Raw genomic sequence first — 17,262 nt, 5'->3', positions numbered from 1 at the left:
TTTTCCTATTTTATTTTTAAAATTTTTTAAAGTTTATTTATTTATTTGGAGAGAGAGAAACAGACCAGATGAGTGGGGGAAGGGCAAAGGTAGGGGGAGAGAGACCAAGCAGACTCCACGCTGCCCGTGTAGAGCCTGATGAGGGACTTGAATTCACAAACTGAGAGATCATGACCTGAGCTGAAGCCAAGAGCTGGCTGCTTAACCGACTGAGCTACCAAGACACCCTTTCCTATTTTAAAGATTTAGCCTTTGATTTAATTTCCCACGATTTCACCCCGATGGGTCCCAATATGGATGTTTTTAACCTCACTTGAAGTTTGTTGGACTTCTTGAATCTGTGGCTTAATGTATTCCATCTATTTTTTTAAGTTTCTCAGCCATAATCACTTCAAATATTGCTTCTACCCTGTTTTTTCCCCTCCTTTCGGGGCTCCAAATAAAGGTGTTAGATTTTTTCACAGTATCCTTTCTGTCTCTAACACTCTCTTATGTTTCCCATTTCTGTTTAACCTGTGCTTCACTGTGGGTAGTTTCTCCATTCTTTCTTCCAATGCATTCCTTGCTCCTCAGTTGAGTCTAACTGTTAAACTCATCGATTGATTCTTAATTTTGTTTTTTGACTATCTTGGGTGGGAATTTTCTATTTATTTCTGGTTTACCCAAGTCCAAGGTTTCCCCCAAGAGTGCAGCTTTCGGGACCCTAACCCAAAATAGGAAGGTGGCTTGCCAGGTTTCTCACCTTCAGGGACATTTGGACTACAATTTTTGTCTCACTTGCCCCACACAACGCATTTTCTGCCACCAATTCCAATCAGCAAATGACTCCAGGGCACAAGCAGTCTTACCATTGTCTCACCTCTCAGACTTCCTGTCTTTCACACCCTCAACACCAATAATTCTTCACTGTCTTTCAGTGTTTTGAGTTTTTAAAGCATTTCATCCAAAATTTTTAGTTGTCTTCAGCTCAGGGATCGGGCAGCTGTTTAGTCCACCATTGGAAACAGGGGCTCAATTACTAAATTCGATTTTGAGCATAGTCATTTCTCCTGAGTTTCACTCCACTAACCCAACGGCCCACTGGACACCTCCACTTGGGGATCTATAGGCGCCTCACACCCAATAAACTAAAATGGTTATCATTCCCTTGCACTTGCTTAGGCAGCACATATTATAAAACTGTCATCACCCCTCAAAAACCTGCTTCTATAGCTCCTCAGCAAATGGGTCAGTGTTACCTAAACCTCAGTTATTTGTATACTGTCTTCTCGAAGTCCAATTGATTCTACTTATAAAATAGCTCTCTATAGTCAACAATACTGTATTATCCACGTAAAAAAGTTGTAAGTGGGACGCCTGGCTGGCTCATGGTAGCATATGTGACTTTTCCTCTTGGGGACGTGAGTTTGAGCCCCATGTTGGGAGTGAGTAGTTTACCTAAAAAAATAAAGGGGGCTTTTTTTTTAGGTTTTTAAAAGGGTAGGTCTCATGTGTTCTACACACACACACACACACACACACACACACGAACACAATGAAATGTTTGGAGGTGATGGATATTACCTTGATATTGTGCTGATGGTTTCACAGGTATATACATGTTCACACTCGTCAATCGTATACATTAAATATGTACAGTTTATGCCATATCAATTATACCTCAATAAAACCATCTTTTTAAAAGTTCCTTCCAACCCTCCAACCCTCCCCCTACATCTCAGGGGTGCGAGAGAGGATCTAAGCATCTGACTCTTGATCTCGGCTCAGGTCTTGATCTCAGTGTCAAGCCGGCGTTGGGCTCTGCACTGGGTATGAAGCCTACTTTTTTTTTTTAATTTTTTTAACATTTACTTATTTTTGAGACAGAGAGAGAGACAGAGCATGAACGGGGGAGGAGCAGAGAGAGAGAGGGAGACACAGAATGGGAAGCAGGCTCCAGGCTCTGAGCCATCAGCCCAGAGCCCCACGCGGGGCTCAAACTCACGGACTGCGAGATCGCGAGATCGCGACCTGAGCTGAAGTCCGACGCTTAACCGACTGAGCCACCCAGGCGCCCCTGAAGCCTACTTTAAAAAAAAAAAAGGAAAAAAAAAAGTTCCTGCTCCCCCCCCCCCCAAAAAAAAAGTTTCCCACTCTCCCATCTACCTCTGTAGCCTCTGGAGCTCCCCTGTAAAGGACAAACATATTATGCCTATTATGCAAAAGCTTTCATGACCTGCCCTCTGCTCCCCTTTCTGGTCTCTCCCCAGTCATTCCTAAATGCACACACTTTATATTATGGGCCAGGATCGAAAACATGAACTCCTACAGCAGCCAGACTGGTAATGCAGAGTAGGTAGGAACTATCATGGACTAAAGTCATCTCAAAGAAGGACCGCAGGCAGGAGTCATCTATTGCTAACTATGATATTTCAAGATAGTGAGAAATCCAAATATTCGTGTGCCATCTGCCGATTTTTTTTTTTTTTTTTTTTTAAAGAAAGCTGTTTGTCCAACATGGGGCTTAAACTCAGGACACGGAGATCAAGAGCACCGCTCTGCCGAGTGAGCCAGTCGGGCGCACCCCGTCTGCTGCTTTTTAAGTGTCGGCAATGAAGGCAAATATAGAGAGCACGCACGCAGAACAAAACATCCCTGCCATCTGAAGTTGGTCTTTGCTCTAAGACCATCAGAAAAACTGGTCCTAAAATTCTCCAAAAATGCCAGGTATAGGGAATATACTGCTCTCTGCGCAGAGTCCCTTGCTCATCATTCCACCCTTGCTGCATTATTTCTCTTTGGAGATTTTCCTGGCCCCAAAGCAAGCTTACGTCCTCATCTGGGGCTCTAGCAATCTCCCCAGCTTCTGTTGCGGTGCTCAGTCATGTTACGTGGTAGCTGTTGGTCCCAAGCACGGCTCCCCCAGGGCACGGCCTATGCACACGCAGCGCGTGGCGGGCGCACCGGGACAGCTGGGACTGGAGAGGGTAGCGGCGCGGCGGCGTCAGTGACCCTTGCTGGCCACGAGAGGGCACACTGACCCCACGGCGCGGGGAAGGCGGCCCGCGCGGTCCAGTGCCCCCCAAACCCTCGCCCCAGCCGACGCCCCCACCACCGGGTAACTTCCAACACCGTCTCCCACCGCCGCCGCGAACCCACCTTCCAGGAGCGGCCCCGGGGTCACTGCCCTCCCTTCCCCCCGCCCCAGCCACCAAACGCTCTTCTCCCCCTTCCTGCAACCTTTTGGGAACTAAAAGGTTAACTCCGCCCTCCCCCTGGGCCCCTTTTCCGCACTAACCCGCTCAATCTGGAAGCTGGGACACGGGGGCGGTCCTGGGTGGACTGGGTCACGGGGACCCTGGGCTCCCTAGTTTAACGCCCTTTCCAGAAACCTGCCACCCTCCCGTCCACCCCCAGACGCACACACATCCGTAGGCTCACACCTTTTCTTGCCAAGATCCCGAACCAACGCAGCTCTCTTCCCCAAACGGAACCAGGTAGGGAGGGAGGAGGCGGGGCGCGAAAGCGTCCCGGCTGCCCCCACTCGAGTCGCCCTTCGGTCCTGCTCCCGACCCCAGCGAGCGAGCCCCTTCGCGGCGCGGCTCCCCGCAGGAGGAAGGCGCGGAGGGTCTCGGAGCAGAGCGCGCGGGCAGGTCCGCAACTTCGGGGCGGGGACGAAGGGGTTAAAGGTCCGGGGCTGGCGCTCCCGTCGCCGAGTCTGGGTGGGGAAGCGGCGGGAGGAAGGGCCCGGAGCCTGGCTCCGGTCCTCCCCTGTCCCCCCCCCTCCCCCCCGACAGCCGGGGACTTGAGCCGGCCGGACGCCCCCGCTGGCACCCTCCCGGGGCGGGCGCCCAGGCGCGCACGAAAGCCCGCCGCTCCCCTTCCCCGGCTCGCGCCCTCGCCCACCCCCCTCCCCCGGGCGCTCTCGCTCCTTCCAACACGCACGCACCGGCGCGCTCGCCCGCGCCCCGGGCCACGGCGCCCCTCCGTTCGCGCCCACCTGCCCCGCGGCGCCCTCCACCCGCCCCTCGCGCCGCGGCCGGACCGGCAGCGTGCCCCGGGGTGGGCGCGCCCGGGGCCCGCGACGCGCGGCTGGGCCGGAGGGTGCCCGGGGGGCCATGGCGCGAGCGCTCGTCCGCCGAGCTGCCCGCTGAGGCCATGCTGCGCCCCCGGCGCCCCGGGCGCCCCGCCGGCGCCCGCCTGCTCCCGCTCCCGCCGCTGCTGCTGCTGCTGCTGCTGCCGCTGCTGCTGCCCGGAGGCCACGCGGGGACCCTGACGGTGGCCGTGGTGCTGCCGCTGGCCAACACCTCGTACCCGTGGTCGTGGGCGCGCGTGGGGCCGGCCGTGGAGCTGGCGCTGGCCCGGGTGAGGGCGCGGCCCGACTGGCTGCCCGGCTGGACGGTGCGCACGGTGCTGGGCAGCAGCGAGAACGCGCGGGGCGTCTGCTCCGACACGGCCGCGCCGCTGGCCGCCGTGGACCTCAAGTGGGAGCACAGCCCCGCCGTGTTCCTGGGCCCCGGCTGCGTGTACGCCGCGGCCCCCGTGGGGCGCTTCACGGCGCACTGGCGGGTGCCGCTGCTGACGGCCGGCGCGCCGGCTCTGGGCTTCGGGGCCAAGGACGAGTACGCGCTGACCACCCGCGCGGGGCCCAGCCACGCCAAGCTGGGGGACCTGGTGGCGGCGCTGCACCGACGGCTGGGCTGGGAGCGCCAGGCGCTCGTGCTCTACGCGTACCGGCCCGGCGACGACCAGCCCTGCTTCTTCGTGGTGGAAGGCCTGTACGTGCGCCTGCGCCACCGCCTCAACGTCACGGTGGACCACCTGGAGTTCGCCGAGGGCGACCCCCAGCACTACTCCCTGCTGCTGCGGACCGTGAGGCGCCAAGGCCGAGGTGAGGGGGTGGCTCTTCCTCCCGAGGCTGCACCGCCCGGCTCTCTCCGCGGTTCTGCGCTCCCCGACTCCCCCCCCCCCCACCTGCTTCCCACCGCTGCCTCCGGAGTCGCGGGAGGGGCGGGTGGGGAACCCCCAGTAGGTACCCTGGCTTGGTGCCCATCCCTGGGAGGGATGGGGTTGGGGGGAGAACACCCAGTAGGTCCCCCCGCTTGGTGCCCATCCCTGCTCCCCTCCTCCACTTCTGGTTTCCTCCAGCAGCCTCTCCCCGTCCCACACGCCCTCTCCACCCCCAGTCCCCTCTCTGCTGGCCAGCCTCCCCCTCTCCCTCCCTTGCTGACCCCACCTTCCCCACCTTTGGCTCCACTGTTGCGGCTCTCCCTATCTTTGCTCCTTCCTCCAACCCTGCCCACTGACTCCTCCCAGCCCTCTTCACCTTTCTCTCGGCAGCCGGCAGCCGCTGAGGCCCTAGCAGTCCGGAGTCCACAAATTCCCTGGCCTGAGTTCCCCCTCTGCACTCTGTCGGGATCTAGGCTCCTGTCTCCCTGTCTCTCTCTGACCGCCCCCTTCCTCCCCAGTTATCTACATATGCAGCTCCCCAGATGCCTTCAGAACTCTGATGCTTTTGGCCCTGGAAGCCGGCCTGAGTGGGGAGGACTATGTGTTTTTCCACCTGGACCTCTTTGGACAAAGCCTGCAAGGTGCACACGGTCTTGCTCCCCACAGGCCCTGGGAGAGAGGCGATGGGCAGGATGCCAGTGCCCGGCAGGCCTTTCGGGTGAGGGTCCAGGCTGCAAGCCCAGGCTGTGGGACTCTGTGCTGGGGGCACATAGTTTCTGGGCACTGGGTTCCTCGGGGTCTGAAGGGCTCTAGAAAAAAGGTTCTTGACTGCTCAGGAACTTTGGTGAGGGAGGCCAGGAAGGGTGCGGGGTGTAAAAAGGTCTAGGAAACTTCAGAGCTAGGAGGCTGAAAAGGTGAACAAATGGGCTTGAGGTGGGAGGGTGTTCCCATCCCACAGACTGACCGGACTTGAGGAGTCATCCCACTGGCTCCCCTGCTTTGGAGCAGGCAGTGCCTCACAGGTGACATGGAGTCCATCCACTCCGACCTTGGGCTAAGCGGAGATGCACTGGGGAGGTGGCCCAGGGTACTGGGAGGGCTGGGTCATCGCCCAGCTCTCCCCTCTCCACTGACCCCTTCCTCAGGCCGCCAAAATCATCACATATAAAGAGCCGGACAACCCTGAGTACTTGCAATTCCTGCAGCAGCTAAAACACCTGGCCCAGGAGAAGTTCAACTTCACCCTGGAGGACGGCCTGGTAAGGGGGGTCCTGGGACCCTGCAGCATGGACTCCACACTGCCCTGCCGGTGCCCAGCCTGTTCTCTCAGCCACCTCCGTATTCCCAGGCCTCCCCTTCCTCCCCTCCCCCCTCCCCCACACCGGTCTCTCCTTCTGATAACTAAGGGGACACTGAAGGGTCGGTCAGCCTCCGCAACTCAGGTCCTCATCAGTAAAACGAGGATGATGTGTCCTGCTCTGTCTGCCTAGAGGGATTCAGAAGTGGAGGTTGACGAGGAGGTGTCTTTTGAGTAGTCAAGTCTCTGTCCACGGAAGGGGGGGGGGTCCTCCCATCCCCTCCCAAGGTCCCAGCGCCGCCCGGATCTCCCCACCCAGGGTGTCCCCACTGAGCGCCCTTCGTGGATCCCACCCCGGCCAAGCCCCCTTGTTCCTGCAGATGAACACCATCCCAGCGTCCTTCCACGATGGGCTCCTGCTCTACATCCAGGCAGTGACAGAGACTCTGGCACATGGGGGAACCTTCACTGATGGGGAGGCCGTCACTCAGCGGATGTGGAACCGGAGCTTCCAAGGTCAGCGGCTGGAGGTGGCAGGGACAGTCCACCTCGGGGCACCCCGAGCAGGAGGCCATGAGAAGCCTCCAGCCTGCCGCTGCGGGGGTCACTCACCCATGCCAGTCCTTTCCTGTCTTCTGTAAGGGAGCTCCACGACTGCCCCATCTGCCTCGCTCCATCAGGAAGTCCTCCCAAGTGCCCAACCTCAGTCATTCCTGCTGCTGACACGTCCTTCTTGGTGTTATTACTATATGTGACATATTACATATACGTTTGGAGGGCAAGGCAAAGAAGATCGGGGGGTGGAGATCAGGTAGGGTGGGTACCCTCCTGAACTTCCACGTCCTCAAAACACAGCCATCTTCCTCCACGCCCCAGGGGTGACAGGATACTGGAAAATGGACAGCAATGGAGATCGGGAGACCGACTTCTCCCTCTGGGATATGCATCCTGAGACTGGCACTTTCAGGGTAAGGGTGTGCCCCCAGAAGACAGTGCCATATAGGCAGGAAGGACGTCTTGCCCTCCCTCCTTCCCCCAGGGCATCTGTCGGCTCTGTAGTCACTCCACCACGCTTGCTCGCTCGCTTTTGGAGAGCCTTGGGTAGAAGAGACCCAGCTCTGGTCTGGGGGAGCGACCAGAATGATAGGGACTCACAAGCATTACCCTCGGGGAACCCCAGTTCTGAGGAGGGGGCACAGCCCTAACTTCAGGAAGCCCCACATCTCCTAAGACAGGCAGGCCCCTCTCCCAGCAGAGACAGGCTCACGTGGTGGCCACACAGCTCATTAGATTCAGTCAGGAACAGGAAGGAATTGAGGCCACAAGTGCTGAGGAGCAGATCACTCGGGGAAGACTTCCTGGAGGAGGGGTACGTGGCTTAGGCCTGCGAATGTGGACTGAGAGCACTGCCTTTTCCTGTTTCCTATGTGCTTCAGTCCAAGATCATAAACTCCCTGATGTCGAGTCGGGGTTCTGCGTGGAGTTTTCTTCATAAAGCCCTTGAGTAGTTCTCGGGTTTTTCCACTCTGGTGACCGGGGTATGAGGGGCTTGGTAAACAGTGGACAGCCAAGACACAGGCCGGGGAAGCAGAGACGGGGGAGGCCGTGCAGCTCCACTGGACGGGAAGCGTCGCCCCAGGCCTTGCCCTCCTGCCACTCCTGCCCTCCCGTAGGTGGCTCTGAACTACAATGGGACCTCCGGAGAGCTGGTGGCCGTGCCAGGGCACGAACTAAGCTGGCCCCTGGGCCACCCACCTCCTGACGTCCCCAAATGTGGCTTTGACAACGAGGACCCAGCTTGCAACCAAGGTGACTGCCTCTTGCCTTCCAGGCCTCCGATCTGGAGAGGCTCCTGCTTCAGGAGTCAGATGGGTGCTCCTCTCCCACACTCAGGGCTTTCTGGAGGGACATCTGCCTTTTTCTTCCCTTCACTCACCTTCCTAGTTCACTGGAGGGACTATTAGAAGGTTCCTCTTCCCGCTCTCTAACCCAAATCTCTCCTGCTGCAACTTGGACTCTTGTGCAGACCACTTTTCCACGCTGGAAGTTCTGGCCGTGGTGGGCAGCCTCTCCCTGCTCAGCATTCTGACCGTCTCCTTCTTCATATACAGGTGAGCTTTGGAGGCGGGTGGGGAGTGAGGCTGGGGGGCCTGGAGAACTAGCTGACGAGGTGGCAGGGACCTGCAGGGAAGCGGGAGAGGTGGCGGAAGGCCGAGGGAGGTGGGGGAGGAGACAAGGCCGAGGGAGGTGGGGGAGGAGATGAGGCTAAAAAGCCGAAGGGCACAGGGAGGAGAGAAGAGGGGCCGGAGGGGTCAGGAGGGATAAGGCTGTGAGAAGAGCAGAGCAGGCGAGTGGGCTGGTCCACCCTCGCCTCGGGCACACCTGCTGGGGAGCAGCGGTTCCAGCCCTGCACCCTGCGGGACTGGGCCCAGTCACTTGAGCAAGGCTGATGTGCACGGAGCGGAGAGAGGGGGTGCAGGGCCCCCACCCTGCCTTCTGGTGGGAGGCTGGCCTGCCGCGCAGACGTTAAGGACACAGGCCTGCAAGGAGGGCACTTCCTCGCACGACGTTTCTTTTTGTTCACGTAACAATGCTTTGAAATAAATGTCGAGGTCGCCCATTCCCAAATCAGGACGTGAGGACGTGAGACTCAGAGACACGAAGTGGCTGCCCAAGGTCCCCGGGAGGCAGGCAAGGCCTGGCCCCCACCTCCCGTCCGTCCGTCTCTTAGCACACGCGGCGGCCCCGGGCTCTGAGGCCCGGGGTCAGGGGTTCAGACATGGCTCCCCTGTTCATGCCCCAGGAAGATGCAGCTCGAGAGGGACCTGGCCTCAGAGCTGTGGCGGGTGCGCTGGGAGGACGTGCAGCCCAGCAGCCTCGACAGGCACCTCCGGAGTGCAGGCAGCCGGCTGACGCTCAGCGCGGTGAGGAGCCCCCCGTGGGGGTGGGCAGCGGGGGCCGGGCAGGGGGCCGGGCAGCGCCTGCTGGGCAGTGCAGCCGGCGCGCTTCCGATCCCAGCCCTGCCCTTTCTCGCTGTGTGACCTTGGACAAGTGCTGTTCCCCTCAGAGACTACCTCAGATGACGGTCACGTGCACAGAGCCTCCTTCGCAGGGGGCTTTCAAAGACCAAACACGGTAGACGTGAACATACATTTTTAAAAAAATAAGCAGGGGCGCCTGGGTGGTGCAGTCAAAGCCTCTGACTCTTGATTTCGGTTCAGGTCACGAACTCACGGTTCGTGCCCTGCATCAGGCTCTGTGCTGAGAATGTGGAGCCTGCTTGGGATTCTCTCTCTCCCGCGCTCGCTCGCTCTCTCTCTCTCTCTCTCTCTCTCTCTCAAAAGTAAACATTAAAAAAAAAGAAAAAGTGAGGAAAGGATCTCATGATGTGGAATGAGAAGCAGGACGGCCGCGAGATCAGGCAGCGCGCAGTGAAGGCCAGAGCTCAGGCAGCCAGAATGGAGAGCTGAGCCCATGGCAGGGCTCCCAGGCTGACCGGTCCCTCCTGCTCTCTGTCCCTCCAGAGAGGCTCCAATTACGGCTCCCTGCTGACCACAGAGGGCCAGTTCCAAGTGTTTGCCAAAACGGCATATTATAAGGTGGGCCAGGGGAAAGACTGCGGGTCCTTGGGGTGGGCAGGGCTGCCCTCCAACGGCTCAGGACGGGCCCCAGGGCCACTGTCAGCAGTTGCCGTCACCACCACTGGGCCATCTCACCATGCAACCTCCATTCCTTGCCCAGGGCAACCTCGTGGCTGTGAAGCGTGTGAACCGTAAACGCATCGAGCTGACTCGTAAAGTGCTGTTTGAACTGAAGCATGTAAGTGGGGCTGCGAGGCAGTGGCCTAGGAGAGGTCCCAGGGACACAGGAGGTGGGGGGACCCCAGGGTGTCTTAAGAAAGGGATGGGCCCTGCATATTGTGCTAAGAGAGAGGGTCCCAGAGGGGAGAAGAGACTAGTAGAGGAAGCCTAGAGGAGGTTCCTGGAGGGGCTGTGCTCGATGCCCCTGGTGGGTGGAGGGATCAGGAGGCAGAGTGAGCCGGAGGAGGTACCGCAGGGAGAGTCACCGGACTCCTAGAGTGTCTGCAGAGAGTGAACGGGCACTGAGAACACCGAGAGGCCCCTGAGGGTGGAGGGCCACTTGGTGAGGAGGGACGTCTCTGCCAGGCTCCTGATGCTGGCTTCCCCCTGCAGATGCGGGATGTACAGAACGAACACCTGACCAGGTTTGTGGGTGCCTGCACTGACCCCCCCAACATCTGTATCCTCACGGAGTACTGTCCCCGCGGGAGTTTGCAGGTGAGGGGACAAGAGGAGGGGGTCAGGAGATGTGGGCCTAGCCCTGGTTCTGTTCCCCGCTGCCGTATGACCCCCAGGCAAACCTCCTCCTTTCTGCCCTTTATCTGCCCCATCTGTAAACGGGGAGGGGGGCACTAGAGTAAATCCAAGTTTTTGTCTTTTTGTGCCTGGGCCCATGCACCCCTCCCGGGGTCTGCCGGGTGCGTGCCTCACTCTTATTGCCCAGCAGGACATTCTGGAGAATGAGAGCATCACCTTGGACTGGATGTTCCGATACTCTCTTACCAATGACATCGTCAAGGTAAGCCCGGAATCCCCCATGCGATGTGTGGGGGCGGGGCCAGGCAGGCGTCTCCCCTGGCCCTGGTTGTAGGTCTCACTTACACCGAAGACCTCGGCCTCCGCAAATTTCCAGGGTATGCTGTTCCTGCACAATGGGGCCATTTGCTCTCATGGCAACCTCAAGTCTTCCAACTGTGTGGTGGACGGGCGCTTCGTGCTCAAGATCACTGACTTCGGGCTGGAGAGCTTCAGGGACCCGGAACCAGAGCAAGGCCACACCCTCTATGCCAGTGAGCCCACACTCTGCCCCCTAAGACCTGCCCCCCTCCAAGCACAGCCCGGCGGGGGCAACTGATGCCAGGCCTCTGAAGGGCTTGGCATGCCATTCTGGATTCCTGCTTTGGCCCATTCACCAGTGGAAAGGGGAGCCCGACACAGTGGTCTGGAGGCTGTGTCTTTGTAGCATTCGGCCTGATGGCCGCACACTGCTCCAGCCACGTCTTCTAGGACCTTGTTCCCCCCCGCCGACACACCCCCACCCCTCAGCTTTAGGGCCCTTCGCCCGGTCACTCCTGACCTCTAACCTGCAGAAAAGTTGTGGACAGCCCCTGAGCTCCTGCGAATGGCCTCACCCCCTGCCCGGGGCTCCCAGGCAGGTGACGTGTACAGCTTTGGAATCATCCTTCAGGAGATTGCCCTGAGGAGTGGCGTCTTCCATGTGGAGGGTTTGGACCTTAGCCCCAAAGGTGAGAGGACCATGGAGTCCCCTAGCCCTGCCACAGCTGCACCTGAGCCCGGCCCCAGGGTGAGGGACCCCTGCAAACACCACCACACCTGCCTCCTGGAAGGTTCTGTTGCTGCCAGTGACTCCGCCGTCTGCCTGCCCGCCTGCCCCGGGGTCCCAGCCTGCTCCTGGACCTCCCCCCTGTGTCTCTCACTAGCCCTGGGCTGGCCCCAGCCCTCAGCCCCTCCTGCCTCACCACAGAGATCGTGGAGCGTGTGACTCGGGGTGAGCAGCCCCCCTTCCGGCCCTCCCTGGCCCTGCAGAGTCACCTGGAGGAGCTGGGGCAGCTGATGCAGAGGTGCTGGGCTGAGGAGCCGCAGGAACGGCCCCCCTTCCAGCAGATTCGCCTGATGCTGCGCAAGTTCAACAGGTTGCTGGTGTTTGTGTGTCCCCCGTGCCCAACAGCTACCCTGTGCCCCACACTTAAGTCTTTTCTCCCAGCAGTGGCAAGGGACCCCACTGCGGCCCGCCGGCCCCTCCTCAGTGGTCCAGAGCAGAGGGGAGCACATACTCTTGTCCTCCGACCCAGTCCCGGGGGCCATCTGTTGCACTGTGCCCCACAGACCCCCACACACACCCCTCTGCCAGCCCGTGTGCCCACACCCTGTCCTCAATTGATCCCTGTTCACCTGCTTCTAACTTGCTTCTGTTCAACAAAGATGAACGGAGTAGCCAGTATCTCTGGAGCTTCCGGACTCTGGGGTCTCAGACATGAATGGAACTTTCTTCCTACCCTTTCCCCTGCCACGCCCACCCTGCCATGCTCCCCAGGCCTGGCCTTCTCCGCTGCCCTGCACAGGGGCTGACGTGGCAGCCTGGGTCTGGTGAGCTGGGGAGGGCGCTCTGGGCAGCTCTCTCACCGCCTCTGCCCTGCTCCCGGGGCCTCAGGGAGCACAGCAGCAACATCCTGGACAACTTGCTGTCCCGCATGGAGCAGTATGCCAACAACCTAGAGGAGCTGGTGGAGGACAGGACCCAGGCCTACCTGGAGGAGAAGCGCAAGGCCGAGGCCCTGCTCTACCAGATCCTGCCCCAGTGAGTGCCCACGCGTGGTGACCCTCTGCCACCCTGTCCCAGCCCCACCTCCTGCGCTTATCCTATACCTGCCCCTGACCCCACAGCTCAGTGGCTGAGCAGCTCAAGCGTGGGGAGACGGTCCAGGCTGAAGCCTTCGACAGTGTGACCATCTACTTCAGCGACATTGTGGGCTTCACGGCCCTGTCGGCAGAGAGCACGCCTATGCAGGTCAGTGCGGCACGGCCACAGGTGAGGGCCAGGCAGGCGGTGCTTGGCCAGCCTCTCTGTCCCATCAGGACTGCCTTCCGGTCCCGTTTTTCCCACTTGAGCCCAGATGGGCTCCCTGACTCCATACCCGTCTTGGCTTCTCTTCCCTTCCAGGTGGTGACCCTGCTCAATGATCTGTACACCTGCTTTGATGCCGTCATAGACAACTTTGATGTGTACAAGGTGAGGGTGGGAGCAGGGATGGAAGGGGACAGAAAGCTGGTGACGGGCAGGGCCAGAGAAGGGTGACGGGCAGGATGACATAGAGCCTCAGGAGAGGAGACCATGGGACATGGGCAGAGACTGTTACCCGGAGACCCAGGGACAGGCAGGGAAAGGACGCCACAGATGAGGTTACCAAACACATGTGGGGCGGCACAGGGAGGAGAAATTTCCGGTGTTCATGCCCTGCATCCTCTGGTGGGCCCGGCAGGTGGAGACCATTGGCGATGCCTACATGGTCGTGTCGGGGCTCCCCGTGCGGAATGGGCTGCTGCACGCCCGCGAGGTGGCCCGCATGGCCCTGGCGCTTCTGGATGCCGTGCGCTCCTTCCGCATCCGCCACCGGCCCCAGGAGGAGCTGCGCTTGCGAATCGGTGTCCACACAGGTGAGGGAGACAGATGGACACACACACACACACACACACACACACAACGACACACGCCTGGATTCCCAGGGTCCTCGGGTCCACCACTTGACTCTCATGGAATACCCCTCCCCACCCCCTCCAGGACCCGTGTGCGCCGGCGTGGTAGGGCTGAAGATGCCTCGCTACTGCCTCTTCGGAGACACAGTCAACACCGCCTCCAGGATGGAGTCTAACGGGGAAGGTAAGGTGGCTGGGCTGCTCGCAGTGGCTGGAGGGACAGACAGGCTTCGGCGAGGACGGCCCCACCGGCGGCTCACCCCCAGCCAGGGTACATCACCTCCAATCCATCAGAGATCAGCGCCCCCCCCCGCCCCCCCCATCCAAAAGTCTTTCCAGGCAGATGTTGGACTGCTGCCCTGGTCCCCACCCTCAGGGCCCCTCTGCTCCCCCTTGCATGTGGCAGAGGGCTAGGTGTAAGTCTCTGCTCCACCATCCACACAACTGTGGGTCTATTTGCCACACTTCCTGGAGCCTCAGTTTTCCTCACCTGTGAGAGAATAAGACGCGCACCTTAGAGGAGTCATGTATGAAAACCATATGCCATGACGAGGACGCGAGTCATTCAACTTTTCTGAGCTTCAGCTGTTTATCTCTAAAATAATACCCGTCTCGGGCTCGCGAGAAACCTAGCACGGGCCGCGGAGCACAGTAGGTACCCAGGAGAAGCTTGCTGCCCTCTCCTCCTGCCCTGAGTCTTGCGTCCGGCTCCTCTTCTACCCTCCTGCTGTGTGCAATACAATTCAATTCAGTAAACATGCACTGAATGCCTGCCAAGTGCCAGGCCCTGGGGTACGAAGACCACTCAGACCCCGTGTCCGCTGGCGGGGCCGGGGGGAGGTCCCTGCAGACCCCATCCAAGCCTCATGGCAGGAGATGGGCTACTTTGCAGCCCAGAGGGTCTCTGGCTCAGCAGATACTCCCTGGTCACTGTGTCTGGGGCAGTCAGAGCCGGAGGAAGGGTCTCACTGAGGTCCTGTCTTCAAGGAACACATTCTCAGAAATGTTTCTTTTTTTTTTTTTAATGATTTTTTTTGTTGTTGTTAAGGTTTATTTATTTTTGAGACAGAGACAGAGCATGAACGGGGGAGGGTCAGAGAGAGGGAGACACAGAATCTGAAACGGGCTCCAGGCTCTGAGCAGTCAGCACAGAGCCCGACGCGGGGCTCGAACTCACGGACCATGAGATCGTGACCTGAGCCGAAGTCGGCCGCTAAACCGACTGAGCCACCCAGGTGCCCCTCTCAGAAATGTTTCAACAGCAAAACGAGGCCGCTCCGATGTATCCCCCAGGAGTGGTAGGAGCAACTATGGACAGAGGCGTGGGGGGTGGGTACCAGGTCGGGAGTCAGAGCCTGGGTCTGACCCCCGCAGTTTGGGCCTCAATTCCCTCTGCCACAAGATGAGCGTTGAAGTAAACGAGAGTGACAACAACCACTGCCAGGAGTGCTTCCTGCGTGCCAGACTCTGCTGAGATAGTTGGTTAGCGGTTCGTGTAGTCCTCATAACAAGGCCTTGACATGGATACTGTCACCATCAGCATTTGTTGGACTAGGAAAATGAGGCACAGAGAGTTCACATTACTTCTCCAAGCAACTGTCCCAGCTGAGATTCACTAGACAGAGCAGGACCCAAAGTCTGAGCCCCTAACCACCGTGCTACACTGTCTGTCTGGAGCCTGGTAACATGCTAGAATGCTATCTACTGGAACTTTCTTTCTATAATCCGGGTTGTCCATCACAGTAGTCTCTGCCACAGGATGCTATTGATAGCTTGAAATGTGCTCGTGCAAATGAAGCCCTGGATTTTTAACTGTATTTAGTTTTAATTAACGTAAATGTGAATAGCCACCGGTGACTAGTGGCTACGGTGTTGGACAACGCAGCCGTCAAATTCTGAGGGAGAGGCCAGAATGGCCAGACTCCACGTGGAGGGGTGGGACTCTGAAGGAGGAGGCTTCCTGCGAAAGAATGGAGTCCTGCAGTTCCCAGTCTCCCCGCTCCCATTGCTTCCACCCCCCACCCTCCCTTGTCCTTCCCAGCCCTGAAGATCCACTTGTCTTCTGAGACCAAGGCTGTCCTGGAAGAGTTTGGTGGTTTCGAGCTGGAGCTTCGAGGGGACGTAGAAATGAAGGTAGAGAGGAAAGCCCCTACCCTCACCATCCCTTGTGGACCAGAGGGTGCCTCCCCAGACCCCTTCTCAAGCAGCCAAGCCCACTCCCATCCCCAAGCCTTTCCTCTGATTTGGGGAAGTGGGTCAGTGTGCTGCTCCCTACGCCAGCCTCCTCTTCTCTCTCCCTCCAGGGCAAAGGCAAAGTGCGGACCTACTGGCTCCTAGGGGAGCGGGGCGGTAGCACTCGAGGCTGACCTGCCCCCCCCCCCACCTTGGCCTTCTACACCCCCTTCCCTGCGCCAGAGGCAACAGAGAGGTTCCAGGTCCTGGCCTCACTCACAGCACCCCCACCACTGCCAAAAGGATCGGAGAAGTAGTTTGAACAACCCAAACGTGCTAACCCCAGTGGAGACACCAGATGTGACCTCTGGTGGAGGACTGGTGTTGGGGAGGACTCGGAGTTCATGGGACTGGACCAAAGCACACAGTCATATCCAGTGGCACACGCGGACAAGTGTACCCACTCTCCACCCGGACTCAAGCCAGGCTAGGGTGTGGACTGTACTTTGAGACACTGTGACTTCTATGGGAAGGGGGAAGAGCCACTTTAGAGGTAACAGGAAAGGGGACTACAGGTGAATCTAGGGGGTGAGGGGAGTCCACATCTAGGCCCAACCCATATGGGCCACAAACACCCCCCCATGCCCCCCCCTCCCCTCCCCCCCCCCCCCCCCCCCCCCCCCCCCGCCAGCAGTGAATACAGTGCACAGGGGAAGGGCAGCCCTGTATGCCTTGTTTCTCCTGTGAGCAGAGACCATGAACATCTTTATTCCAGTGAATGTCTCTGGAAGGACAGCGGGTGGCCAGAAAACACAGCCGTGCTCCCTGCCCTCTGTTCCACATAAGATGCTTCCTGAGCTGGGGAGTGCAGTGTCTGAAATCAGCTTCAGTTTCCTCAGCCAGGATCTATGTGACAGCCTGTGAATTACCCCAGCAGTGCTGACGCTCTTGGTCTAAGGACCTGTTTACACCCTTAAGAATTATTGAGGGCCCCAAAGAGCTTCTGTTTATGTGGATTAAATCTATCCATATATAGCATATTAGAAATTAAAACAAGTCCTTATTAACTCATTTAAATAATAAACCAATCATATGTCTATATATTTCACTGTCTTATCAAGGACATTCTTAAGAGAAACTGGGTTTTTAATTTTTATTTTTTTACTGCCAATGTATGGTGATGAAGAACAGTGACTCAGTGCCACCGCCTTGGTTTGTGCAAAGACACCAGCAAGTTAACCCTCGTGGCCTTCCTACTATCCATATACCTGTCAAGTCACGGAGGCGAATCGTGTATTAGCCTGATTGTGCAGCTTGTTTTGAACTCATCCATCCCCTGAAAGGGTCCTGTGGACCGCAGCAGATTGGGAACGGCTATATGACCCAGTGTTGGGCATACGGTAGAAATACAGTGAGTGCGGGGACTCCAAGGAGAGGCTTGGGAGCCAGGAAGGAAGGATGCATCCTCTCTTACCTCAGTTGAGATTTGGGGACTGTCCACCCGCCCCTCCACTCCCATGCCAGTGTAGACAAATGTGAATGGTAGTGTGCAAAGCGAGCCTCAGCTGG

At 58.5% G+C, this 17,262-nt stretch overlaps 1 protein-coding gene across 5 annotated transcripts; it reads left to right on the top strand.

The window, feature by feature from the left end:
* Positions 1 to 3,669: 3,669 nt before the first annotated feature.
* Positions 3,670 to 16,796, top strand: NPR1 (natriuretic peptide receptor 1). 5 transcript variants are annotated; one of them, XR_006295527.1, is made up of 24 exons: positions 4,089 to 4,870; positions 5,448 to 5,647; positions 6,075 to 6,188; positions 6,607 to 6,742; positions 7,103 to 7,194; positions 7,479 to 7,595; positions 7,900 to 8,035; positions 8,253 to 8,337; positions 9,030 to 9,150; positions 9,751 to 9,825; positions 9,968 to 10,045; positions 10,420 to 10,524; positions 10,751 to 10,825; positions 10,940 to 11,096; positions 11,397 to 11,552; positions 11,792 to 11,960; positions 12,479 to 12,625; positions 12,712 to 12,835; positions 12,989 to 13,057; positions 13,308 to 13,482; positions 13,607 to 13,705; positions 15,563 to 15,654; positions 15,825 to 16,246; positions 16,469 to 16,796. XR_006295527.1 is itself a non-coding variant. In XM_043569429.1 (23 exons), the coding sequence occupies exons 1-23, from the start codon at positions 4,138 to 4,140 to the stop codon at positions 15,885 to 15,887; spliced, it is 3,318 nt and encodes a 1,105-aa protein (XP_043425364.1). In that variant the 5' UTR covers positions 3,670 to 4,137; the 3' UTR covers positions 15,888 to 16,108. The 5 variants fall into 5 exon arrangements, 4 of the variants coding, with proteins under 4 accessions (XP_043425364.1, XP_043425361.1, XP_043425362.1 ...); XM_043569429.1 differs by lacking the exon at positions 16,469 to 16,796 and having other exon boundaries at positions 3,670 to 4,870; positions 15,825 to 16,108; XM_043569426.1 differs by lacking the exon at positions 16,469 to 16,796 and having other exon boundaries at positions 4,091 to 4,870; positions 10,754 to 10,825; positions 15,825 to 16,108.
* Positions 16,797 to 17,262: the final 466 nt, after the last annotated feature.

This window comes from Prionailurus bengalensis, chromosome E4 (assembly GCF_016509475.1).
Source record: "Prionailurus bengalensis isolate Pbe53 chromosome E4, Fcat_Pben_1.1_paternal_pri, whole genome shotgun sequence".
Taxonomy (NCBI): domain Eukaryota; kingdom Metazoa; phylum Chordata; class Mammalia; order Carnivora; family Felidae; genus Prionailurus; species Prionailurus bengalensis.
This window is presented reverse-complemented; position numbering and strand designations above follow the sequence as displayed.

What these genes read in the sequence shown, in the direction of transcription:
- NPR1 (XM_043569429.1), top strand. Translation starts at nt 4,138, where the DNA reads ATGCTGCGCCCCCGGCGCCCCGGGCGCCCCGCCGGCGCCCGCCTGCTC. An exon ending in CCAAAACGGCATATTATAAG is followed by an intron (nt 9,826 to 9,967) that starts GTGGGCCAGGGG and finishes TTCCTTGCCCAG; the next exon opens with GGCAACCTCGTGGCTGTGAA. An exon ending in TGCTGTTTGAACTGAAGCAT is followed by an intron (nt 10,046 to 10,419) that starts GTAAGTGGGGCT and finishes TTCCCCCTGCAG; the next exon opens with ATGCGGGATGTACAGAACGA.